This window comes from Numenius arquata, chromosome Z (assembly GCF_964106895.1).
Source record: "Numenius arquata chromosome Z, bNumArq3.hap1.1, whole genome shotgun sequence".
Classification (NCBI taxonomy): domain Eukaryota; kingdom Metazoa; phylum Chordata; class Aves; order Charadriiformes; family Scolopacidae; genus Numenius; species Numenius arquata.
Window position 1 is genome coordinate 75,208,159 of NC_133616.1, and position 27,534 is coordinate 75,235,692.

General features: G+C 45.7%; 1 protein-coding gene across 9 annotated transcripts in view; it reads right to left on the minus strand.

Moving 5' to 3' along the window:
- Nucleotides 1-1,414: 1,414 nt before the first annotated feature.
- PALM2AKAP2 (PALM2 and AKAP2 fusion) overlaps nucleotides 1,415-27,534 on the minus strand; it is a 227,267-nt gene continuing 201,147 nt past the window's right edge. For 6 of the 9 annotated variants that reach the window (XM_074166801.1, XM_074166796.1, XM_074166792.1 and 3 more), the window contains 3 exons: nucleotides 24,741-27,132; nucleotides 16,110-16,288; nucleotides 1,415-5,184 (listed from right to left, as the gene is read on the minus strand). In XM_074166801.1, the coding sequence (XP_074022902.1) occupies nucleotides 5,092-5,184; nucleotides 16,110-16,288; nucleotides 24,741-27,132 (2,664 nt within the window). In that variant the 3' untranslated portion in view covers nucleotides 1,415-5,091. Of the gene's footprint in view, nucleotides 5,185-12,638; nucleotides 12,678-16,109; nucleotides 16,289-24,740; nucleotides 27,133-27,534 lie in introns of all 9 variants that reach the window. The other 3 variants (XM_074166800.1, XM_074166794.1, XM_074166795.1) reach the window with 1 other exon arrangement.

The window sequence follows — 27,534 nt, forward strand, 5'->3', positions numbered from 1 at the left end:
CCCACTCACAACTGAAAACACTGTGTTGAATGCTCTCCTTCCTTTAAAAGCAGTTTAATCAAACTTGCCTCTGCAGAGGAGATCTTTTGCCTCTCCATTTACTTTCACATTTTGCTGAGGCCTGTTAAAGTCACCTAGAACTATTAGAAGAGCAATATCCTTATATGGGATTACACCAGAAATGAGGGATAAAATGGCTCTTTTATAGTCCTTAACTACTTTGTGAAAATACTCTAAAGCTTGGTGCATGCCATTTTGGCTACGCAATGGGGTGACAGAGCTTTTAGGTGTCCTAAGTGTGTGCTATTAAACAAATACCAACAGCTGGTAACAGCAGAATGCATTGCAAAAATTCCTGAGCTGCTGCCACCCACTGGCGTCACGGCCTTAGTTTTGCAATGCCTAAATGCTCCTTTGCAAATGTCCCAATTTCTGCTTTTAGTTCACATAAAACCCAAAGGAGACGTCTGGAAGGAGGTCGCTTTCCCACCGTGTGCCAGCGAGTCCAATATGCTATCCCTCTTAGCACAGAGCAAGGAAAGGCAGAGGACGACAGAAAGCCTCTTCTGTGTTGAAAAGACAGTAACATCTTTTTCTTCGTACACACAGAGACCAGGATCGGTGGATAAATTATCAGGCTTGTTTTCTAGCCTGTTTTCTGACTTCCAGCAGTATTTACTAAATGGAAAGGAAATCCGCATCTGACTTTTCTGACACTGCGTGCGCAATGGAGGGGTGGGCTCGTGTGATGGGAGAGCACGGACTGAGCTGCTGCGCTTGGCCCTGGTCAACTCCCACTGAAATCACCGGGGTCCTCCTGCTCCCGAGGGCTGTGGGGCAGGGTTGTAATTAAACGCCCGATTATTTCTGGCAGAGGGAGGAGCAGAGGCGAGCGTGGACCTCCCTGGTTCACACACCCAGTGCCACAGAACCTTACAGCTCTTGATGGCAAACATGAGAGCAGCTTCCTAGTGGTGGTGAGGGTTGGGGGCGTCTCTCCTGGTCTAGCTGGCCATGAAAGGGGAGTGAGGGCAACGGGCAAGCATCTGGCGGCCGTGGCTGGGCATGTGAGAAATGGAGAACTGGCTGAAATGATGTGGTTTGCCACGGGGGATGGCAGGGGCATGGAGGAGGCAAGGTAAGAAAGTTCCTGCACTTCACCAACAAAGCACATCTGGCCTCAGCAACCCTCCGCAACTATGTTAATGGGAAATACATACTAAGTGATGCTCTTCTATCTGCAGCTGACACCACCGAGTGGAGAAAAAGCAATCTCTCCTGCCTCTAGGCAAAAAAACAGAAGCAGTCAAGGCAGGGAGAATAACCACCTTGGGAGGTAGAGGAGGAGCTGCTCTCCTCCAGCCACATGCAGCTTGTGGGGGGTACACATGAAGAAACAGGCAGCTGTATAGAAACACAACACAGGTTTCTGTTTTAATGAGAAAATAATTATATACTTGCATTGTAGGCCTCACAGTCACTATAAAACAGAAGCAGGATAACATTTAAGTGGTTAACATACAGAAAGCCAGGTATTGTTGAAACTGGTTGATAAGTCATGACAAGGATGCCGCCTTCTGATTGCCAAACATGTCAATGCTACTGTATTTTCCTTCAGATAATGCCAGTACGGAGCAAGATGAAGCCCACACTGGCAGCTTTTAAAACGAATTGTTCAGAAAACCTGCACTGTAACCCCAAAGTGATTATAATCACAAATGCTAATGCTTATCTATTTCTCAATACACAGTTTCATTAAAACCAGTCTTTGCCACGGGAAAGGATCTGAGCGCTTCTTTTGTGGAGACAAAGTTAACTCTGCAATAGTGCTCTTTTGTTGCATTTGATATAGTTATATATAGATAATATGTATTACTGGCGTATACTTATAAACACTTAAGCTTGGTAGCATGCAAATGAAATAACAGAGGCAAGTAAACTGCATCGCACTCGTGTTACCACAGCACTGAATGTGTGCTGCTGACTACGAGCGTCCATAATTTCTGGAAGAGAAAAACTCTGCTGGGTGGAAAGTTTGGCTGTCCTGCACTGACACATGCAAATACTTTCGTCGCAGGGGCTGCAAGCGAACGCTTCTAGTGCAGAGGACTCCTGCCTGGCCTCTTCTCACCACCACGTCCCCTTTCTAGGGGAACAATTTAATTTTCCCTCCAAAGGCCGAGGGCTGGTTGCGGTGGTAGGGAAGGATGTGGCAAAGCATGAAGAGATGTCTTATGATCAATGCCACTGGCGCCCAGTGAGAGAGCAGGAGGAAAAAAACAGCCTCCAGGTTAAATAAATAAAATAAGGATGCAGGTTCCTGGGAAGGCAGCCAAGGCCTGCCCTGGTTTCAGGGAGCAAATATTGGAGGAAACTCTGAAGAGCAATGTTTGGTGCAAGACCACCTCACCGTAAGTACAGGGGCTGTCTCCTCTGCTGAGGAAACCCCCTTCTCCTGCTTTCCCCAAGGCTGGAGGGAGCCAGGACTCCTCTTGGTACAGCTGCGCAGAGCTCAGGGATGCGGCTACATGCTGTATGGTCTCAGTAGAGCCCTGCATCGGCAGCGTTGCTTTTCCTACAGTCTTATGGTAACGACCCGCCCGCAGACATGAATCACAGATCTCTGCCGACGGCCGTGTCTGAACAACAGGTCCACTTCATTAGGTATGTAAGTCCTTCATAGGCACGGTGCCATCCCATGCACCTGGGTTTAGAGAGCATCCTTCAGATAAGCTTGCTGCCCTTATCACAGTGAACACTCAGTTCAGCAGGGTTTTCTTCTCTTCAACAGCACTTAGGGAGACAATTGACAGAACTGAGTTAACGAGTATATATAATTGTATTTGCTACGATTCCCTGAAAATAAGCCTCAAAACGCTAGTGTCCATGGACAGAAATCACATGCTGGAGGAACTGAAGCAGGGGGAGATGTGAGGGATGGGAGTCATTTGGTTGCAAGCTCTGTGTTTGTTTAAGAAAAGCACCAGAAGTATGTTCACAGTATCGGTACTCATTTTAAATGAGCTCACTGTTTCAGGATAAAACAGCACAGCAGGTCATGAAACCAAGGGAGGGCTTAAGGGAGTACCAGTATTCTGGCTGATGATTTTTTAAAAAGATGTCAAAATAATAATTTTTTTATTTATAAAAAAGACAGATTTTTTTTTTTAATATAGAAAAAAGCTCACTGTCTTTTTTTTTCTGTCATCTCCCAAACTTGTTGGTTTCTAATCCAGAAATTATGGCTCCCAGTTGTAAAATACTCCTATTGTATTGCTTGCGTGAAAAGAAAAGAGTAAACCCGCAGCCTCTATACTACATACAAATACAAAGCACAAGAATAAATACCACATTTCTTTTCCTAATTGTCAGCTTACAAAACTGGTCAATACTTTGCAATTGTGACTCATGCAAATACCATGTTGGGTCAAATTTTAATATCACAAATACTGCATTAACTCAGTGCCTTGTTTTTATATCCCCTTTGAGAAAAAAACAAAAAAACAAAACAAAACAAACAAAAAAAAAATCCAAAAGAAATTAGCACTCACCCCTATAGCTGGTAAACAGCTCTGGAGAAAATAATCAGCACACGCACTGCCATACCCTTTCTGGTATGCCGGCCCCACACACACGCCTGCACTCACACGGGCACACACGCACACACACGCACGCCCACACGCACACACAGATCCACACTAATCCTTCACTGCTGATCCCAAGCTAAGCAGTAACTAAAGGCTCTATGGTTTGCTTGTAGCACTGAAAACACTGGTTGAATGGTAAAAGTGATGTTTTCTTCCCTTGTCTGCTCTCCCTTGCTCGCTCCTCCCAGCTCATTATGCCCTTTAGCTTTTTTGTTGCCTGGAAACGTGAAGCCTTCCACAAAGCACTCTACTTCAAAGGCTTTTTATGTTGTATAAATATAGTTGAAGACGTAACTATCTTTCTTCCTTATTTCATACCTCTTCCTAGGCCAGAGTCTGGCTTAGTTCAATTATTGCGTCATTTAAAAATTAAATGTCCTTTATTTGTATCCCTTTCCCATTACCTTTCTACTTCAAATTAGCCATCTTCATAGATTTTACACATATGCCATTCTTTTCCCTCCCCACCATCAAAAAATAGTTGTCAATCGCTAAATACAGATTTTCTATTTAGAAACTTTGTTACGTAAATATGCTCTGAGAACCTGGAGCTCAGGTGATATTGCAAGCGTATAGGATCCTAAAGCTAAGGTAATCCATTTGGCTTAGCTCTCATCCCCATCTATTCCACTCCTAAATTGTGATGGCTTGTGTTTGCAACACAAGGACTGTTTTACTGAGTCTACTGGATTGTACATTTGCAATAACTGCCTCCCTGTTTTTTGTGGGTTTTTTGTTTGTTTTTTTTTTTCCCATTTAAACAGATAAATTACTAGAAGGGGGAGCAGAACCCACTCCCCTAAAAAACCCACCCTAATCCCAAACCCAACCCTTCAGGGCCCTCAAAGAAATAGCAACAAGAGGGCCATATCATGTTTTGTGGCTGGATAGAGTGCGCCGGAGTAACGCTGACGGTCTCGGTGCAGCGGCTGTGGGAGGCGAAGGACCTGCAGGAGTGTCCGATGGGAGGGAGCTGCTGGGGGGGGGGGGCGGGAACAACACACGGACGGTGGTCCTGAGGGCAAGGTAGGGAGGTCGATTTGGCTAGCGGGAAACACGAGCCTGAGCCCCGGCTGCAGGTTCCTCCACGCCGACCTCCCACCACGCGCCTGCAGCCTCTCCGGTGTGTGGGGACAACCATCCTTGTCCCCCCGGCGATGGCTCCCACCCCCTGCACCCTCCCCATTGCATCATTTCAGAGGCGGGGATGGAGAAAAGGAGAAGGGGGTATTTTCTAGGTGGGGTTTTCCTGTTGTTTTAGGATTGCCAGGAGTTGGATCATTTCTGTGTCTATGTGCATCACTGAGTTTGTTGTGTATTTAATAAATATTGGACTAAAATGCTGCTGCTTTCGTGGTGGGTTTTGTGTTTGATTTTTTTTTCCTTCCTTTCTCTTTTTTTTGGTTTCGGCATGCCTCGTCACTGTCTTCATGCTGCAACGTGGTTATTCGTCCTCTTCCCGGTTGGCATAAATGCCAGCTTCCCAACGCAGCGCCAGGGCACTCTTTCTGCGGTTCACCCTGGTTGCCTCGAGGACCTGTTCAGGAGAGACAGGGAAAACACAGCACATCACTCAGCTGCCCCTGGACCTCATGCTGGGGAGCCCAGAACTGCACACGCGGGAAGGCAGGGCCCAGCTGGGCCAGTCCTTCCCACAGGGCTCCCAGTGCCACACCTTGTGCAAACCGGGAGGACTCATGCGATGAAGCGCCTGCTGATGTGAAGGTGGTTGGGGGGATGGCACACAAGAGCAAAGCCACACCACGGGAGAGGTAGTAGGAACTGTCTGGCAGCATCCAGCTTACTCCAGGGAAGCCCCAGCTACCCCATACCAGCCCAGCTGCTTGTTGCCCCGTCCCTGCCTGTGGACCCTGCCTGGCTCTTGGTCCTCTCTCCAGATGCACCTGCATGCATTCAGTATCAGGAGCCAGCAACCACCTGGTAGCTTCATCCAGAAGCTGCTTCGGAGCCGCAGGTACAGTCTGGAAAGAGGTCTGCTGCTTATTTCAGCATGTCAGCCCCACAGGCAGAACTAGGCAGCCTCCCCCACATCTTCTTCTCATGGTCTTTGGCTTGGTCCTAGGCCAATGGGAAAGCCTACGCACTGTGGTCAAAGTGAACTTGGAGTGAAAAATCACTCCATGCTTATGGGACAGGAGATTTACACAAGGAGGACCACCACAGCCTGCAGAGTATGGTACAGGATGAGCTCTGATACATTCACATGTTTTTCATACACACACACATATATGCACACATATAAAAACATACATGCTTTGTACGTATTATGCACTTATGCACACACATGCACACACAGAAACAACTAACTAAAAAAGTAAGAGACAGTTTTAATGTGTTTTTGCAAGGTTAAAAAAAAACACAGATGAAACCAAAAGGTGTTACTGTGACACGCATCTCATGTACTCCTGGGCGTTCCTCAGGGGTTGGTACTGGGACCAGTGCTGTTTCACATCTTTGTCAGAGACATGGACAGTGGGATTGAGTGCACCCCCAGCAAGTTTGCTGATGACACCAAGCTGTGTGGCGCAGTCGACACACTGGAGGGGAGGGATGCCATCCAGAGGGACCTGGACAGGCTTGAGAGGTGGGCTCGTGCTGATCTCATGAAGTTCAACAACACCAAGCTGAATACCTGTCCCTGGGTCGAGGCAATCCAAAGCACAAATAGAGGTTGGGTGGAAAATGGATTGAGAGCACCCCTGTGGAGAAGGACTCGGGGGTACTGATGGAAGAAAAGATGGACATGAGCTGCCAATGTGACTCACAGCCCAGAAAGCCAACCGCATCCTGGGCTGCATCAAAAGAAGCATGGCCATCAGGTCGAGGGAAGTGATTCTGCCCCTCTACTCTGCTCTGGTGAGATCCCACCTGGAGTACTGCATCCAGCTCTGGGGCTCCCAACATAAGACGGACCTGTTAAAGTGAGTCTAGAGGAGGGCCACAAAGATGATCAGAGGGCTGGAGCACCTCTCCTGTGAAGACAGGCTGAGAGAGTTGGCGTTGTTCAGCCTGGAGAAGACAAGGCTCCAAGGAGACCTTATAGCAACTCCAGTACCTAAAAGGGGCCTACAGGAAAGATGCGGAGGGACTATTGATCAGGAAGTGTAGTGAGAGGACAAGGGGTAGTGGTTTTAAACTGAAAGAGGGGAGATTGAGATGAGATATCAGGAAGCAATTCTTTCCTGTGAGGGTGGTGAGACACTGGAACAGGTTGCCCAGAGAAGCTATGGATGCCCCTTCCCTGGAGGTGTTCAAGACCAGGCTGGATGGGGCTTTGAGCAACCTGGTCTGGTGGGAGGTGTCTCTGCCCATGGCAGGGGGGGTTGGAACTAATCTTGAAGATCCCTTCCAACCCAAACCATTCTATCATTCTCAATAATGCATGGCAGTGGGTGTTCTCCTCCCAGCAGAGTGAGACATAAAGGAGTCTGGGGCCTTCTTACAGAAGTACATGGTAATGTTATTTTCTGACGACCACTGAGTAACAGCTCCATGCTCAAACTACAAAGCTGCCAATGTCCACTGCCCTCAATGTGTTTTAAATCAGCCCTCCCAGAAGAGTAAACTTTTGAAATATTGAAACAGTCAGTTAAAAAAAAAAAATCGTAAAAAAAACCCCTCAGCAAATACATGACTGCTCACTGAACCAATGTCTGCCATCCCTGGACCCTAGTGCTTCCTGCAAGCTGCTCTGCACAACCCTTGACTGACACAGAGTAGCTGGCCTTTTGAGAAAGCTATTTGACTCCTTTGTGTAGAAAGCCAGATGCAGTGAGGACTTAAGTCTTGACTGGAATAAAAATAGATAATTAAGACTAAAGAAACTCTTCTTTCAGCTTGTAACAAGATGTGGTTGGAAAAGTCCACAGGTACTACGGGCTCCTGTACTGGCAATATTGGGAAATCGGCTCTGAACTGTCAGCTGAAATTACCGGCCATAACTTTGCTTACAGGAAGGAGAACACACTTCTGCATTTATGCTAAAACCCAGACTTCCATTTGGGAACTGAAGGCAGGGTGGAGTTTGGCCAGATTTATTATTTCTTTGCCCTCCTCGTTTCTTTTCACGATGACTATGAACAAGCCAAAGAACTAAAGGCAAAACCCAGCCAATGGAGACAATTTCGAGCTAAATCTCCATCTGCTTCCCGGCAGTGACCAGGGCTACAAAGCTGGTCCAGGTCCCTCCAGTGGACCGATTTTTTTCTGAAATTTTGCCCAAAATCATGCCGCCTCTGTTTGCAGAGCAACCACCAGAAAGGGGGAGCAGAGCTGAGCAGTTTCTATTTTACCCAGTAGAGGGCAAACATGCTCACAAACCTAACCATTCATCAAAAAATGAAATCAGTAAAAAAATCCCTTCTGAGACATTAGCCTGTAATCAGCGTACTGAAGAGACTGCTGCTGCAGGGATGAGGACCTGCAGTTTAAACTACATGTCTGGGATTCTGAGTGCCCAAATCCGGGAAAGACAACCCAAACTGAACAATCGAGAAGCAAAACTAGGACTGGGTATCAGGGCACCATCTTATTATCTTCTCCAAATAAGAAAAGACAGTGGCTGCTTCAGGGTTAGCAAAAAAGGGGGAAAAAAAAATCCAGTAATCTTTTTTTTGTCTTTTTTTTTTTTTTTCTGTATGTCAACAGACAAATACTGATAGACAGGAGACCATCAGGAAGACCAGTATGGGACAATGATTGAATAAAACACAGAAAATCACTGTTCTCCCCACTGGATATTGAAATTTACATGAAAAAAAAAAGCAAATTAAGCATAAATTTCAAACCAAAACTGCCACTGTCCCAGAGTGGTGGTATATTTAAATGAGGTCTGCTGAATTTGTCCTGTAGATTTATGCAAGCTGAAAACAAAATGGATTTTACATGATTTACAACAGTTTCCAGTCAGTCTCTTCCTTGCTGGAAATCACAATGTCATGATGGTCTCTGGTGATGGCCCTTGAACTCAGAAGATTTCTGCTTTGGATCAGCCAGATCATCTTTGTCTTAAAAGATGGACACAAGGTTTCTTCCTTTTATGCTCTGTCTGCAAATCTGCCCAGAAACTTGTCTACTTCTGTAAACTCCGCTGGTTGCTCCAAGGAAAACTGTTTCCAGAATTATATCAGAGATACCATGAGGGCATTGAAAGTGGGCTTAGCTTCTGCAGGAAAACAAGTATTGATGCCTGGCTTAGTGTTGATAAACAATGCCCTCTAAATAGTAAAGCAGATACTAATAGCTAAAGGTCCTTTACTCCAAAGTTATTCTTCTAATCTAGCGAGAAGAGTGTTTGACCTAAAATAACCCTCATTTTTATGTCAGTTTTACACCCGCTGGAGGAAACACTGGGGTAATTATGGCATGCAACTAGAATGACTGAGTGGAGAATTGGGGCTCCTCAATGGAGCACTGAAATCACAACCCAGGAAGCTGCTTGCCTAAAATAGCAAACAATCTCCATTTTAAAATATTCTTGGCAGGTATCAGGGCTGTCCATAGAACTGTCATCAGCCCAGTGCTCAGAGGCTCTCCACAGCAGGTGGAAGAAAGCAAAGTCTTTTGCTTTTGTTGTTGTCGTTGTTTTGGGGTTCTGTAACATGCCACATTTTGGCCAAGTTACAGAATGCTACCTCAAGGTTTCCTAAGCGTCCCCCTCCGATGATGCCCCACATCAGCTCAGTGGGTGCACTGCAGTGAGCGACCCCGGCAAGGCCAGGCTCAGGTGGCCAGGGCGTCCTGAGGCAGCCGGGCTCATAACTGCAGGCAGAAGGAGTACACCGAAAACCAGAAAAATCATGGAGCAGACAGTTCCATCAAGCTTAGGCTGAAGAACTGAGCTGGCTACATCCCAGTGGTAAGGCCACCTCAGTGAAAAAAGCAGTGTTATATAAAATGTTATATTTGGGAGAGGCGATTTGACTGCTAGCTGCAATAGAAGAGGAAGAATTTGGAGAGCAGAAGTAGGTGTGAGTGAAAGACAAGTGTACGAAGATATGTAGGACTGTAAAAACCACTCTTCACACCTCTTTGCAAAAAAATTGATGTGTGGGTCTTGTGGTTGCAGGTCTGGGGTCTTGCTAGGTATTGCAGGGGGCTCTTTCCTGACAGATTTCATTTATTTTTAAGGATTTAAAAATAAAGAAAAAAGGAGAAAAAGATTGAAACAGCTACTATTGTCAGGTGTCAGATTAATTTATCTATGCATCCTAGAGACTGAGACTAACCTGTCCTGAATTCCCCTCCAACAGATGGAAAAACAATTGCTCTCTTACTGGCAGCAAGAGAATACAAAGCAAAATACAGATATGCTTTAGGACAAAGCATTTTTATCCACAAAACTGACTTCTACACTGTACGGGCTAATCTTTATTGAACAGTAGCAGCAAAACTGATGTGGAAGCAACACGATTTTTCTGGAGCTTAATGTTTAGTGATTCTTCCCATCTGGACCTGGAAGAACTAAAAGGAACAAAACCAGACAATGCAAAGGTCTGGGTGTCTAAAATCTAGCAGTACCATGTGGGAAAGTCACTGCACAGGATGTCTCCAGGGAGCACACCCTGCATGAGGAGACAGAAGCACAAAGGCAGGGAACAGGCTGCTGGTTCCTGCAGACGTGAGCGTTCCTGCTCAGCAGTGATAAACTAAACGCTTTAACATAAAACTGGAACTGCTGAGAGCCAAAGAATTTCTCCAGTATAAAAGTATTTTCTTTACTGTAGCTACTTAATGCTATTCACTGAATACCCCAGACCTCTAGGGAGCATAGGGAGGAGCTGGGTATCCAAGACAAAACTGTGTTTACCTGGAACAAGACAGTAATGGTGTTATACTGTTGCTGGTTAGTATTAAAACATAAACTGTGTGGTCTCTGCCATCACATCCAGTATGTTGGTTTTCTGTTTTGTAACACAGAATTTTTCAGCAGTAGGCTTTAATGTGGCATAAATGTCACCTTACTGCCGTGCCTCCTACAGCATGATTGATACTAAGCAAACTCAGGATAACATCCCATAAATCTAAAGATACGTATAGTTGTAAGGACAAAAGCAGAAGATTTTGAGAATTAAAACAACCAATATAGATGCAGTTATCTGTGGTCTCTTTGAAACAGCAGACGGATGTGCTTTTAACACAGGCTGCAGGAATTTGGAGGTGATAAAACCACATCAACCTAACAAAGCAGGTGGTGGCTTGCTGCATGTAGCTTAACTCCAGCAGTTACTGTACCTTGCTGGGGGTTTGCTGCTTCCCTGAGCAGACCCTCCAGGCTGATTGCATGGAAGCCCCTGCTCCCAGCCAGCACAAACACAGCCAGGTCACCTCCATCACTGCCAATGATGATTAAAACTGCGCCACCTGCCTGCACTGTAGCGGATTATGGAGCCACAGCTCAGCTCCGGGGCCAGCAGAGAGTACGGGGGCATCACACCCTGAGTCTTGCTGCTCCTTCTGAAAGCTGCCTGGCGCCAGCTAAAGATTTCCAGCGAGAACCAAATGGCTTCTTCAGTCTGAGATGAACACTGGGGATTAGCCAGGTGGCATACTTTCACCTGCATACTGTGTCCTACAGCCTTTTTCATCTCTACCCCCTTTCCCAGCCATGTGCATTCATTTCCAGCTCATTACTCGTTGCATCATTATCATTTTACAAGGCAGACCCAAAACCCTTCCCAGCAGAAGGCCAAGGGACAGGGATGTAAAATCTACACCTGAGCTTCTGTCTCTCACACAACGTCAAATGCTCTGATCACTACTTACTGTTCATAAATCGTAACTCAGAGTATTGTGCAGATATTATGGGGGAGAAGAGGCCCAACCTGTGTTTGAAACCAGGTCTCGGAAAGCACACTGCTCCTATACTGATTAACTCCCTATGAATACTCTATACAAAGATCAATCGCTGGCTTGTTATCTGTCAGCTAAAACCCATGCTAAATTATTTAATGAATAGGAAATGGCATAGATTTGATTTTGCTTTTCTCTCCAGGACAGAAAGTCTTCACACACTTGCCTTGAGGTAGCTGGTGTGGTCAAGTATGTTATGGAATAGGGAAGTAGTGGAAGGTTCACATTTATAACACTGACTAATATTGAATGAATGAATGAATGTCAATCATTACCCCAACGTGTTTGTGTCTCTTAGAGAAGTCAAGATTTACACACGTCTGCTCAGAAAGTTACAGGCAATTGAATTGTCCACATTATTGAGAACCTTGTTCCTACAAACGTTGCAACGGTGTAGTTGGCGTCAACTCCCTGCTCTTCAAATTGTTGCCCTTTGTAGGGATAAGGACTGTGCAAGTTATTGCCTTGCTGAAATACCAGACGTCACTGTAAATACCCTTTCTTTAGCAGCTTGGGGTTTCTCCTACTGTGAGACCAACACTGATGCTAAGTTGTGGGGCTGTGATCAGTCATCACATCATAACACACAGGGACAAGGACCAGTTCACAAAATTCACCAGATTGAGGCCGTGCGCTTGGATCTGGCTCTCTTCTTCCACAGATGAAAGCCTGGTGTGCGGATTCTTTACAGAATGCTAGAGGTTGTGATAGTGGTAAATACACTGTAATCAGAGACAAAGGAAAGCCACAGCAGTTTCACTCAGCATCTGAGGATGCCTGGATCCCAGGTTTAGCTTTGCCAGCTAAACACTAACGGGGATTAAGGAGAAGTTCTCATTTCACGCCTCAGGAACGCTCCAGTCCTGGGCAACAGCTCCCATGCCTTTAATTACAACCCCTCCCGTGCCAGAAATTGTAACGAGAATCCAAGGGTTAGAAAATCAGCCACACAAATATTTGTTGATGAGAGATAAGGAGGAATAACCCACACACACATTTGCATCCTGGTTTTGATATGAAACAGCACAGGCACACAGCATGAAAATGCAAACTGCAGCGACATGCACTTGGAATCACCATGCAAGAGGAAGCAAAAATAAATAAGCAGTTGAAAAGTACCTCAGAAGTAACCTTGCTAGACAGTAATTTACAGGTGTACTGGCAGAAAGGGAAAAGACCAGCATTAGTACATTGAACAAGCATGTTATAACTAGGAAACAAGAACAAAACAAAGAAATTGCAAGAACTGGCACATCCCAGAGAACGGGATTTCAAGCAACCTGGTGCCATAAAAAAAAAAAAGTAAGATTAGTCAGTTCAGTGTTTTTTTTAATGATGTTGCTTGGCCAGTCTCAGTCTTGTTTACCATCAGTGCTTGACCTTTTTTCTTGCTGCTGCTTTTTCTCTTTTTCGTGCCTGTTGAAACCTCTACTGTAACACATCCTTTTTGGAAGAAACCGCCCCCCTGCCTGAGCGGCAAAGTTCTTCCAAGAGCAGATGTGTTTGATTTGCCCTCTGTCTCTGAAAGGCAAAACCTGCAAGCCCTGGCCAGAGTGGCCATGTTGGAGCCGCTGAAGCCAGACATAAGACAGAAGGCGGTGATGCTTAAAGGAGAGGTGGAGCAGGTGTCCTACCGAAACCACCCTCCTGCCTTTTGGTGTGTCTTACGTAGGGAGAAACTGAAGCTCTGTGCATCAGTACTGCTGGTGTGCTCAGCATGTTAGGGGCAGCTTTCATGGACATTAAACCTCTCCTCAACTCCATTCAGGAGACGGTGGCTGCTGCTTTCTGCCCCTGCAGCAGCGCCGGCTCTGTTCAGCCTCGGGTGCCACAGCACCCTGCCTGCTCCCAGTACCCGAGGAAGTCTCTGGTTCCCCTCACTCACAAAGAGCAATGCTGACCCACATTCGGCCCTCAGGACTTAATGCTCCAAGTGGCAGCTGCCCGTCTGGCTGTCAGTTATGTTCCTTCCCCCACTATATTTAATAAATTTTTTAAAACAGGCCAGTGATGTGCTCTTTTCTTTGTTTAGTTACAGAAATCTTTTTCCTGAGCACACAGTCAAATGTCCTGTGCTGACAAATCAAAGCTATTTGTTGTTTAAATAGTTATTGCTTCGCCTGGCATGTAAAATATTAGCTCAAACTAACAGTAGTACAAGTGCAGCGCTTCTTATTTGAATTATCTTTCCCCTGTCAATGGTGGGAGTTCTTTACAAAAGGAGAGCGGAAAAAGGCAGGGGAGAGAAACAAAACTCTCCTGCTGGTGCAAGGAAGCTCTCCCTGGGCTCTGCAGGATGCTGCCCTCTAACAGGATTTTGGGTAGGCAGCAGCAAGAATGTAAATCTTGTTTGGCTGTATGCAATGAGCTTAGAGAAGAGGAGAACGAGAACAAACCACAAAACTGTGGGACTTCGGTGTGCGGTGGGTGTCCTGGTTTGAGGTCCTGCTCTGTGAATTCACTGCAGCCTTGACAACTCGTCCGAGAAAAGGATCCATCCCACAAGTTGTCTGACGGGCAGCAGTGCCCTGGGAGTGCATCTTTGGGTGGTCAGTGCCTGGGCAGCTCTAGCAGCCGGAGACAGCCAAGCTGGCACACGGAGCACACCTCTGCGGTTGGACACTGCCCAGACCAGCGCGCCGGTCAGGACATGAGGACTCGCTCCCAGTTGCAGAAGAGACTAAGCTATCGTGGCCAACCTGCTTTCTAGGGTGCACATGTGCAGGTCTGCAAGCACCTGAAGAGGTGCACTCTGGTAACTGCATGGAGGGAGTTAGGTCCAATGACATCTCACCTGTCTTTTGTGCGCTGAAACATGCACGACAAATGGCATGTGACCATCACAGCTGTGGGAGAAGATTTCTGCCACAAGCCACTGCTTTGTGGGCTGCGTGAAGCACCTTCGCTCTTCATGGGGATGGAGGAAAAGCTCAGGGTGAGAACCAAGCTGTGCCACCTCTTTAACACAGCAGCTTCTCTGCTGTGCTGAGGGTTCAAGCCACTAGACCGACAGATACTCACTTCAGGAATCCTGAGGACCTGAGTTCTGGTTTGCACAGCAGGAGTTTTATGCCCCTCTGTTTTTTAAAGTTCCTCCTGGCTTCTGCAAAGGGTGTGAGGGTGTGACATGTCTCCTGCCTCTGAGAGCCCTTCAGGGACTGATCTTCTGGGAAGGTGCCAGAAAACAGAACCCACTGGGGGAGGTGGAGCCACCCCATTTCACTGGGTGCTCTGGGGAGGGAGGAAAAACCAGACAGTGGCGCCTTCCCAAGATGCTTCTGCGGGAAAAAGGCACACTCCTGTGCACGAGCTGGCTTCCTATGTGGCAGCAGGAGCCTGACGAGTGATGAGATCTTGGTTTTCAATAGCTTCAGTAGAAGGGACCAGAAAGTTTCTGGTGTCCGCTGGAAACTAATTGGTTTCCATTTTGAGTCAGCTGTCCTACTATGTTTTAGTTAACCAGCAGAAATGCAGCAGTACCCCTCCACATTGCATTTCTTCTGATTTTAAGTATCTTATGCTGCTGTGCATTATTCACCAGTGATGATTTAAAGCTACCAGAATAGTGCAATATTCACGTTACAAACCTTCACTTACTTCTATAAACCTAATGAGAGTCCATCTTTAATGAATATTACTAGAAAGCAGTTTGTGTGGAGAATGAGTTCCTTGGTGCTGGTGTCTTTGGTCTGACACCGCTGGGGAATGCCTGGAGGACTGCAACTGCTTCTGCGAACACATAACAACGACTATGTCCATGTAAGAAGTTTTATACCCCACTTGTATCTCACGATCTTATGCATCATTGCCCACAGAAATAATGATTCTGTATAGGAAACACCTTGTGCTCTATTGGGAAACAGGTTGTATAATGGATGCACCTGAATTGTGATACTTCCAGCTACGAAATTCATAGCTCTTCTTATTAGTGCCTCCAATAAAGGACAACTTAATTGGATTAAACTCTACTACAGTAATGACTGAAGTGCAGGCACCCATTTCACAAACTGAAATTCTGGCTGATTTTCTGTGTGGAAGAAAGACAAAAAATCTAGTGGGAAACAGCATGCTGCCCGCTTAAAGACACAAGTTAATTTCTGTGACAGTGCCAATGCAGTTCTGCAAGGGATGGTTTCTAGGGAAGTTATCCATTTAGACTGAAACCTGAGCACACTGGGATGGGACTTGGGGAGTCTATAAACACAGGCATGAATACATGCTTGATCCACCAAGTTCAAAGAGCCACTAAAATAACCCACTGGAGGATCTTGGTGATGTGTGAATTTAACAGAGTATATCAATTGCAGGGCAGCTACCCACTGCCCTTATTATTAATTAACTTAATTAATTCAAAAGAACCTTAATATGAGTTGGCTTTGACATCTGCAGTGATGCTCTCTCTTCCTTTCCATTGGCCCTCATCCTTCACTTTCAAACATACTGGCCCTTACAACGTTAAAATCCTTAAACACTTGCAAAGTGATCTGAGCAGATTCCTGGGAAATAAATATTTTTGTTGTCTGAATGTTAGTTCTCATGAGTCATGGTCTCTACTGCACAGCAAAAAGTGAAAAGGGCAAGTGCACTTACACTGCTGTCGTCCATCCTTTCTCGTCTCTTAGTTTTGTGTGTTTCGTAATCCTCCATGAGGGTCTGCATCAGGTTCTTGGGTCGCTGGGCTCCCACAGGCTCCTCAGATGGTGGGTCAGACTGTGAGACATGTCCTTCTGTGGTGGGGGATGGAGGAGGCTTGATCTTCTCTATCTTTCCTGTAATTACATGAAAAAGAATGGCCCTTTCTAAGCTGAAGGACTCAAAAGTTGTTTCCAAAAGATGACAGCAGAAACAGCATTTTCAGCGGTGTTTGAATGGAGAAACATTTTGGAATGAAGTTTATGAAACAATCTGGTAAATCAGGATGGTCACAGGCTTTTAAAACATTCTGTCTCTTCCTGAAATGCATCACAACAAAACACTACAAAATGTTTTTACAAAATTTAGAAGATATACCAAATGATACAATGCAGATTTAACTTATCACTATTATTCACAGTAGCATCTGGCTGAATTATCCCCATTCCCTCCTATGTGATACATCTCAGTGATCTGGAAATGTTTGTAAGATTCTGGAAAACCACAAGAGGCTTTTTTTTCTGGCTCAGACAATACAATGCACAGGGTATCACCACAGTATGCCAGGGACCAAGTGCCCAGTGTCCAAAGAAGGCATCTGGCTAAGTAGTGCTGTTTTTTTCTCTTCTTCCAGTGCTTTTTATCTGCTTTGGAAGTGTGAAAGGCTTTGGGTTGCTTCCTGGTGCTTCTCTTCCCTGCAGCTGTGTCCTATGAGTTGCAAAGGGTGCTCCTGGAAGGAGATTTGTGGCAGAGCAGGATGGTATCTCCGTCCCACACACCCCTTGTTCAGACAGGGCCCTTCAGCCTCCTGGTGGGAGGAAAGTCAGAGAGAAGTCAGGTTGCTCTGACTGGGCCCATTTCACCCAGGGGAGCCTGTTTTAGGCAAAGTAACCCCAGCTGAAGAGCTGGGTAAAAGGCAGAGCAGACCAAGGAGACCAGCAATGAGCTGCGGGAGAGCTCAGGGGATGGACAACCCATGCTTCTCTGGGGAGGACCGCCCGTGTTTCTCATTACTAGGTGTTGATGTGGGATGAGCTGCCCACCTTGCTCCTGTTGGAAGAATGAGGACAACAGTAGCAGGTTGTGGGTGTGAGAATAAAATGGGGGGGTCCTCAGCTATCACAGGAGAAAGCAACGCTGAACCAGATCAGCTTCCCTTTTCCATGGCATGTCAGCTCTTTGAAATAAGATGTTTCAATGGATGGGAAAGAAAAAAAGGAGGAAAAACCCCACCACCAAACCGTTACAAATAAGTGTAGATTTTCATGAAACTTCCTGCTGCTGAGACAAATGAAAACCTTAGCTGCTCCTCCAAAAAGCATGATGACAGTGGTTGCCACTAGAGAGCAGCCTTGAAACCTCCTGTAAGAATCAGCAGGATTTATTCTTGAAGGGAGAAGTGAAACCCGAGTCTTTTACAAAAAATCCCTTTGCCGGGCTTGTTTAATTTCTGATCAGTATGGAAAACCCCAGCCTTACTAGTTTCTCGTTACAGGCTTAGCTTAAGCTGGCCGGTGCAAGGATGAGGCTGGGAATTTGTCCCCATTAAATCACCCCACCAGAGACTGGACAGGGAGCTTCTGTGGGCTCAGGTTCTCCTCTGGGTTGCATCAGCACCAGCTCCACAGACAACCAGGAGTTACACTGCCAAAGCAGGGGCCAACATGTCCTGAGCGGCATACGTGTGACAGCTTGGACTGCTCAGCAGGACAGAGTAAGAACAACTGTCACCTTGCCCATTAGGTCCAGTGGGTAAAAAAGTCTGCTGAAAATAAAAGGCCTGATTAAGGGTCAGATATCTCGCTGTATTACTTCATTCTTACAGTAAAAAGTAACTGTCTTGGACGTATGGAAGTAATGCAGGAAGAATCAAGTTTCTCAGATGCCTGCCCAGCTTTTGCTTTCCCCCAGGGATGCAGACGCATCACAGGATGCTCAGACCCACAGACAAGCCTCATGCCTGAAAAGAGCTCCTTCCACTCCACTTCCCCTGGAAAACAATGCAAATGGTAGGCTTTGGGGATCTGCCTTTTTAGAAAGGGGCTATCTCCAAGCAGATCCATCCTCCCTGGATGGGAGGCCCATCATTTTCTGTATTGTAGTAGCAACATTGCAGTAACATGCAACTGTTCTGTGCATGCTGTGCAGCATCACCATGAAGAGTGTCAGAGTTCCCTTTTCGCAATTAGAAAAGCCAAGGTAATAAGGAGATTTGCCCACAGCAAAACAGTGGTTTGTTGGTTTGTATCCACATGAAATTATGCTTATACAACCATTTTCTCTGTCTAAGTGTTTGAATTCTACTAAAACCTCAGGAATTCACAGCGTCATTTCAACTACTTTTCACAGAGGAGTAAGCATCTCTTTCAAGTTCCTAAAAATATTGTGAGAACAGGTAGGCAGGTGGAAGAGAGAGATCCTACCAGTGCCAATGGTGGCAGAAATGCAAGCAACCAGCACAACCATCAGTGAGGTTGTGGTGAGATGACGGAGTGTCTGAGGCTTCAGGGCTCTCAGAGCAACCATAGAAAAACTCTGCGAACCTGATGCAGAGCTTCAGTCCAGTGTAGACCTATTCTGCCAGTTCAGATTGTGTTAGAAATGTTACTGAGTTAATTTTCTTCCGGCAGATTTTCATCCAGATAAGGTACTATTATCAGGCAGAAGCATCAGTCAGCATAAAAGCATCATGAGACATGATGATCACAGGCACTTTATACTTCTGCAGTCCCATGGCTATCCCTGATGCACACAGACACTGCTGGTGGTCCTTGCCCAAATCCAAGCTGAGTAACAAAGGAACTGTGCTCTGACTCAAATGTAAACTGGGTCACACCTGTAGGATACCAGCAGAAACTGCAGCCTGATGGTCACACTTGCAAGTAGTTCTCAGCAGTGTCTTCCCCTCCAGGGAAAGGTAGTCCCCTGAGGTCACTGTTAGAGCTGTTTCAAGATATCAAGTACAGGCTACAGCATCCCAAATCTTCACCTGCACATTAACATTTTTCTCCTCTTTCAAAGGGACTCCAAAAAATGGTCTGTGGCTTCAGTTCTGGTGATGTCTCCCTCCACTCTGTGGCTTCAGGGATCTAGTAGGAAGCTCCTGTAATTTGATTTCCTTTAATTTCCTGCCTCTTGTGCTATTTGGGCCAGGCAGGAGCTGCTCCTATGGACAATGCTCTTTTTAAGCCCTGGGGAGGGAAAGGGAAAGCTCGGGGAAGGGGCAGCTGCTGCTGTGTCCCCAGCTGGTGGCTGCAAGACATCGCCTGACACCTCTCTACAGAATCAAAGATGTGTAAGAGCTGGGGACTGATTAGCTTCTTCCTAACCCAAACCTCTGCACAGTCCTGGGGAGCCAGAGGGTTTGTGGTGGTGACTTATCCACGCTGTGAAGCCTGACAGGTGTCCAAGAACTCGCTGCAGGCTGAGAAAGGATGCTCAGCTGTATCAGTATCAAGAAGTATGCAGTATCAAGAAGAAAGAGTGACCGAAGTGAGGCCCTGGGACAAACACACAAACAAGCAAACATTAAAAAATGAACCTCTCAAAGATCCTCTTGCTTCATACACATTCTCCACTAGAGAGGGTATAAGAGAGCAGATGACAAATGAGCTGGGTTAGCATGCTGTTAAGGCACTCCTGGAGATGTTCAGGGGATGAGTGATGAGCACTCCAGACGAATCCTTGAAGAGACTGATGAACTTTGCTTTTTTTCATGCTGGTGCTTATGACGGGGTAAGGAAACAGTGTCTTCCATGTCTACTCTAGCCTCTCTCAAAATTCTCATTTTAAAAAGGGGTTCATGCATATGTATTACACCCGATCCTTATTCTTTATATGTACACAGGGCATAAAAAGTTTTGTGATGGCCACAAATACTAAAAATATCTTGCCCCAAAGTTTCTACTTCTCCCTGCACCAGTCAAAAAGTATCTTTAGGCTGCAGCTGAACCTGAAAAATCTCCTTAGTGTAGATATTTACTAGCAAAAAATGGAAGTGGAAAATGATTTTCAGGCTGAAGTGCCTTCTCTGACAGACATGTTCCATTGCTGTCACTCAGAAGAAAGCAAGGAGAAGAAAGAAGAAGACAGCACACACACGTCCCTCACTATTTGGAGGGAAGAGTTACCTGGAATATAAAAGTACCTGATCACTTGCATCTCTAATCTGCAACTCCCCCTCTGGGCTTTTGCTATCCACTGAAATTCTCTCATCTAGGTCATCAACTGAGGACAACAGAAGATGACTGCTTGGTGGGCAGCTCTCCAAGATGTGCATGCAGATGGGTCTGAGTGCCTGCAGACGAGTGCAGGTAGTACAACATGCCTTCTGCTTCACCTGACAATGCTATGGTGACAAACACCAAAAAGGCAGATGTGGCAGCTTCAGGAAAGCTTGTCCCAGGCATGGTTTCTTGTGTTAGGGATTTTCCCAAGCCTCATCCTGAGACAGCAAATATTCACAAAAGGTTTCTCTCCAACAGAAAAGTCTTCACTGAACCAAGACCCTTTATGTAATGATTTCTGCACCTCCTTTGATGACCAGGATTACTTGAGCCATGCACTACAGGAAGTTAGACATGATTTCTTCACAGTCTAAGTACTCCCAACAAAAGGAACACGGGAATTATACCACCCAACATATGCTGGATCCTCTTGTGTCACACACTCATAGAATCACAGAATGGTTAGAGTTGGAAGGGACCTTAAAAATTCCAACCCCCTGCCATAGGCAGGGACACCTCCCACTAGACCAGGTTGCTCAAAGCCCCATCCAACCTGGTCTTGAACACCTCCAGGGAAGGGGCATCCACAACTTCTCTGGGCAACCTGTTCCAGTGTCTCACCACCCTCACAGGAAAGAATTGCTTCCTGATATCTCATCTCAATCTCCCCTCTTTCAGTTTAAAACCATGACCCTTTGTCCTTTCACTTCTCTTCCTGATCAAGAGTCCCTCCCCATCTTTCCTGTAGGCCGTCTTCAGGTACTGGAAGGGGCTGTAACGTCTCCCTGGAGCCTTGTCTTCTCCAGGCTGAACAACGCCAACTCTCTCAGCCTGTCTTCACAGGAGAGGTGCTCCAGCCCTCTGATCATCTTTGTGGCCCTCCTCCAGACTCACTTTAACAGGTCCATGTCCTTCTTATGTTGGGGGCCCCAGAGCTGGACACGAACTCCAGGTGAGGTCTCATGAGAGCAAAGTAAAGGGGCAGAATCGTTCTGTTCAAATAAACCATCAAACAGCACCAGCTGTTCTGCCCAGGAGGTAGGTGTACTACCTCCACACTGCAGGATAAAACCACCGCCTCACTATGCAGCTGTTCAACACCTTGCCAAGTGCAGCAGGTACTGCAGCAAAACAACACAGGAAACATTCAAATTTAAATACAGCTCCACAAATATTTTGAGAACCATGATGACTCTCCATTTAGCCATGCTCAAATTTTTTTTTCTGGTCTTCCTTGGGTTTCCTCATGCAGGAAACCAAACATTTTGGGAAAGGAGTTCACACAGGTTCTTCCCTTCACCTTTCCAGGAGAAGGGGAGGACCTTTCCTCAAGAAGGTCTTCTCCTCTGGGCACACAACACATAGTCATCGTTCCACTGAAATTACTCTGTGTCTCACTCCAGTCATCTGAGATGGGTTAAAAGGCTGCTTTGAAGCATCCCAAACAGCTTTAAAGGACACCTGTTAGCAGCACAGAAGTTTATTACTAGGAACCACATTGGCTTGTGCTGGGTGGTTGGCAGACACCAAGTTCAGTGTTACTGTCAGTTGTATGAAAGTTGTATGTCAGGATGGGGAAAACAGCCTGTTTGCTATCTAAAGTAATTAGCAGTTATTTCACACATACACCCACATGAATTGTGCTAATCTTCCACACTTCAGTCAAAATAGCAGTTCAGTTCACTGCAGTCCTTTTTCGTGTTTCTGTTATCTGCATAACAACAGTTCAAAGCCATGAAGTGGGTCGGGAATAACAAGTGAAGTGGGTCGGGAATAACAAACCACCAGCCACCGCCAGGAGTCCTAGTAAAGCTACTCTGCCCAGTCCACACCAAAAAGCCACCTGGCAGGTAGGCCATTGCTTATGAAGTTAATTACTACACCTCCTCAAAAGAGTTCTGGTGAGTTTACACTTCCCCACTTAAGGATGAGCAACAGATTTTTCAAATTTAGACTTGACCCCCAAATCCCTTTCTGTTGAGGTACCCTGACATTAAAAGAAAAATGCTGATTCCTTCTTTGGGAAAGGCAATTTGGTGACAGAAATATCTCTGTTTCTTCTTCTTCCTCTTCTTCTTCTTCCTACTATTATTACTATTATTTTCCTATGTGAGACTAGATATTCAGATTACAGTATCAGACACGTTCTACGGTGTATTCCTTCCTGTGTCTATCGCAAGTAGATTTTCTTTTCTGCTCTGTAAGTGGCCACAATGAAGCTTTACAGCCAGATTTTGTTGCCTCTGCTGAATCACCTTTTGCCTCTGTTTTCATAAATACTGAAAAGATGCTGTAAATATGAAAATAAAATGAAAGTTGCTGCAATCTTCCAAGGGATTGCATGGTATCCCTTCTCCCTGTTTTTAAGGATACCTGCAAGCTTTAACTGCAACACAGCTGGCCTAAAGGGACAGCGAGGATGAGACTGTCATCTCAGTGTGAGGGTCCACATCCTGCAACACTGAGGGTGCTGAGCTAATTTCTGCCAGCTGAGAGCTCTGCTGAGCACATCCACTGTTTAGAAAGCACCGAAAGTGGAAGATTTAACAATGACTTTTGCAACGCTCTTTGTGGTTTTTTTGATCAATGACATCCTCACATATTGCTACATACTCATCTTTTCCTAGAAATTAATTCTTTGCCTTGTCACCAGCTGCAAATTGCAGTAGCTTGAGTCATTGGCTAATAGATCCCAATTTTCTTTCTTGAACATATGGCAGTTGGACATTTAAAGGAAACTGTCTGGAATGATTCATTATAAATACAAGTTTATCATTCTCACTAGAATGTAATTTGCAATGAACATTTTAACATCAGACACAAAGTAAATGCCTTGTTGTTTAGAGCAATAGGAACGAGAAGTAAACTGTTTTCCCAGATGCTCCGTTAATATAAGCATTAGTGTCAGCAGCCCTTCCAACACCACTCGCGAGTAAAAAGCAACCATTACCAGCCTCATTTTGAGCACTTGCAGCTACAGATGATACTGCTTTTGAAAGTGGTCACGACCAGTCCTCCTAGCTCAGGTCTACGGTGCCCTGTCTCTCACTTCTTGTCATTGCTCAAAACACCTCAGTTTATGGAGACTCCTTATCAAAAATGCTGTTCTATAGAAGTAATGACAATAGCACTTCAAAGAAATTGTCGACATCTGCTACATTTTTTGGCAAGAAACACAATTAAAATCATCTTTGCTGAAGAAACAAAAACAAGTATTAGCTATTTATGTGCTGCATAACTCTCCAAGTTCACAATCAGACTGGGGTAATGGACTAAATCCAGACCTTATTCAAGTTTGCCATGACTTTCAAAAGAAAAGGATCACCCTACACAATTTTTGGAAGCATTACTGGCTCAGATTTACACCAGTATAAATTCAAGTACTCTCGGTAAAATTAATACTTCTTCACAATGATTGCTGTTAATAAAAACTTCTAAGTACTTGCAAAGCATATCCATGCTCATAAAAATCACTACACAGAAACAAGCCTGGCATGTGTTTCTATTTATGTTTTTTTTAGATTTCTTTTTTTAAGTTATATTTAGAAGGCATGAATGCTTGACTTTGTTTTTTGAAAAGGGGAAGGAGGAGAGTGGTATGTTTTAACTGCTGTGAATGCCACCACAAGGACCCAGAAGCTGATTAGTCAGAGGAGGACTTCTACTGAATCTATTAAGCATTTCATGTGGGACGCCTGTTTAATTCAGTAGTAAACGACACCAGCTGAAATACATGGCAACTCACAGCTCTGGAGATCTTTTTACCAGACAAACTTCATTAAGACGACCAAGAAATATCTGAAAACAGAAAGCAAAACAGACACACACAAAAAGAAATATGATGCAAAACTCCAAAACCTATAATTCCCCACCTACCACTGCACTTCCTTAATCACGTGCAAGAAAACAGAAAGCCTGTTAAAAATGCTTTGTATGTTTGTCTTTCAAACAGCCACAGAGCTCCAAAAAAACTGCTGCCGTCCTTCCTTGTGATGATCCTAAATTTCAGTGGGTGGTCTGAGCAGCACAGCAATAGACACATCACATTGCAACGTGGGATGGATGGAGATGAATAAAGGGATGAATAAGGCATAGGGTTTCTTAATGATGACCAGCAGGGTATGTAAGTTATTTCTGCACGACATTTACTTTCTACACTACAAAAACATCCTCAGGCATGCTCACAGAAAGAAAGCTGGGTTGCCCCATGCCCTCCTCCTGCCTGCAGTTTGCAGGCAGACGAAGTCATGACAACCCTCCCGCCCCCTGCAAAATGATGTACTCACCTGAGAATGAGATAAACCCAAATCTGACCTGACCAACAGTCACATTTGACTTCCACTCTGATGCTTTGGGCTCTTACCTGGTGCGGTTTTGTAAGACACGGTTCTGGTGGGCATGGGTGGTGCACTCTTCATAATAGGGCTTGATGCCACCTGCAGACCTTGGCGCTGCCTCTTCAGCTCCTCCTCTCGCTCCTGGGCAGCTCTGATCTCTTCTTCTATCATCGACAAAGTCCGCTGCTTCCTCGACCGTAACTTGAAAGGGCCCACAGACACTTCAGGCTCCTGCGTGGCCAGGATGGAGGCGGTGCTCCTCAACTCAGCTGCCTCTGAATACTTGCTGAAATAGCTGACTTCATGCCTATTTTCCTCCACAAGGAATGGCTGGCTGGCTGAGTACACAGGTGACTGCTGCGAACTCTTCCCTTCCCTGAGTCCTGAGTCTTCCTCTTTTGAAGTCTTTGGTATGGTGTCCCTTTTTTCTTGAACTGGTGATGACACCTGGGGTGGCTCGAACATTGGGTTCTGCTGCTCCTTGGAGGCTGGAGCTGGCCTGGTGGTGGCTGGCTGCTCTTTGACTGAGATCTCCTTCCCTGCTGGGATTTCTTCTTCCTTGCAGTTTGCTTTATCTGCCTGCTCAGCTATGGCTTGTTGGATGGCGTTTTGAACCAGCAGGCCAGCGTGGTACTCCAGCTGGTCGTCAATCAGCATGGAGTCTGCCATGGCTGAGGAGGGCGAGTCACAGCCCAGGTCGCTGAATGACTTGGAGATGCCTTCGCCCCTGCACTCTGCTGGAGTGTCGGCCTGTGGGGTCTGCGGCAGGGAGAAATCGGCCAGCGAACTTTCCTGCAGGGCGCTCATGGTCTCATTGGAGGCACCACTGTCGCTGATGTTATCCATACTGAAGTCATTGGAAAGGGTCTCCAGCACAGTGGTATCCTGAGACCTGACAGACAAGTCATCCAAACCAGAATCAAGCTCCTCGGGAGGGGAAGAGGCGCTGGCTGACTTTGGGAACTGGTCTAGCACACCCTGTCCATCATCCTTCACCACTGTGAAGACGGCTTTTGCACTCATGAATTCTCCATCCTCTGCCCACAGTTTTGAGCCCTGTCCAGCTCGGGGGCTATCACTGCACCGTAACTCTCTTACTGGGTCAGCAGTGGTAGTCTGAGCACTTGTATCATCTTCTGAGGTACAGGAGACCTTCTGTGCTTTGACAACAGTGGCACTGTTACCCTCAAGCTGTCCTGTTTGCCCACACACTGAAACAGGTCTTGTCACAGAGGACAGTGGCCTGTCTACATTTGGAGAATTGAGGCTTTTGTAGAAGGGTTTGATGGAGAACATTTTGGGTGTTCCTGACCGCCTTGGTGGGGCCTGACCCTGAGATGAACCTGAATGCTCCATCAGCTGGAATTGCTTTCTGGCAGCTGAGAAGTCAATCTGCTCTGTGACAATATCCTCTTTCTTGATATTGACTGGCTCTGGTGGCATAAAGGAATAGCTGATCTGTTTGGGGGATGTTGGTGTTGCACCTTGCTGCTGCTGCCTCTCCTTGCGCTCCTTGTACTTCTTGTGGGACTCCAGGTGCTCTTCATCCAGTTGATCCTCCAGGGTCTTCTCCTGGGGAGGGTTCCACCATTTGGCGGCAATGTTGGGGTTTTTCTTGACAGCCTGGCTTTTAATGAGTTCCCTTCTTTCCTTTTCAAGTTCCATCATTTCCTCTGATGGTCTCACTTTGCGAACCCTGTATTTTTCCTTCTCTTCCTCATCTTCAAAGAGCTTTGAGGGCTTTTTGTCTTCATGGAAGGCTCGTAGTTCAAACTTAGCCTCTTTCTTAAGGGTTGTAAGAGTTGTTTCTCCATCCTTAGAGGATCTTCTAGAACTGTTCGAAGAAGTGGGACTTCCTGGCACCTTCAGACTTTCCCTAGTGTCTTCCTTCAGTCCACCCAAGGAATGGCCATTAGATTTCAGGTTCTCATCTGTTATGCTAGCTTCACGTGGTTCAACTACCAAGGGTGCCTGCTTGTCAGCTACATTTTCTTCCCTTTCGCTGGGTACTGAATCATTATTGACATTAACAGATGCTCCTGAGCCGTCCATAATGGTGACTGCACTTGGTTCAGGGGAGGATGTCCCATTAAAGGTATTATCTGTAGCAGAATCACAGCAATTTGCCTCCAGTACTTCATCTAGGTATCTGATCTCTTTAGCCACTTCACTGTCTAGAGATTCATGCCTGTCCTTAAGTCCATTGTGGCTGGCAGCAGGGGAAAAGAAGTGGGTTGGATTGTCTATGGGATGTGGTGAAGCCACTGTGGTGATGCTTTTATGTTCAGAAACTGGAACTTCAATTTCCATTTTCTCTTCCTTTGTAGCAAGCACAGTAGCTGGCTCCAAGAAATTGGCACAGTTTTGGTCTCTGTTTTTTCTCAACCTGATGTCATCCTCAGGGATTCTGGAAGATTTCTAAAATAAAAGAGAACAAAACTATAATGAAGTCCTCAAAAGCAACGTTTCATTTTATGCAGAGTAAACACCATCTGGAAAGCAAATCTTAGCACTTCTTAAACTTGAGATTAAAGAAGCCCCTCAGTGTGGGGAGGCAAGACAAATCATTAATACAAAAAGCAGAAAGTTACCTTACCATAAGCTGGACAAGGTACTAAAACAACTATCTCCCACCTGCTTACCATCCTCACTTTGCCATTATTTCATGTCTGTGTCCTGGTTTGCCACTAAAAATAAGCTTTGGATTTCCAGGTTATTAATGGCTTGGCAGTTTAGGTTCTTCAAAGCTTTGCACATGCAGCACACGAGACCTATCATCTTGGTATCTTAAAAATGCTTTCCACAGTTAAAGGAAATCTC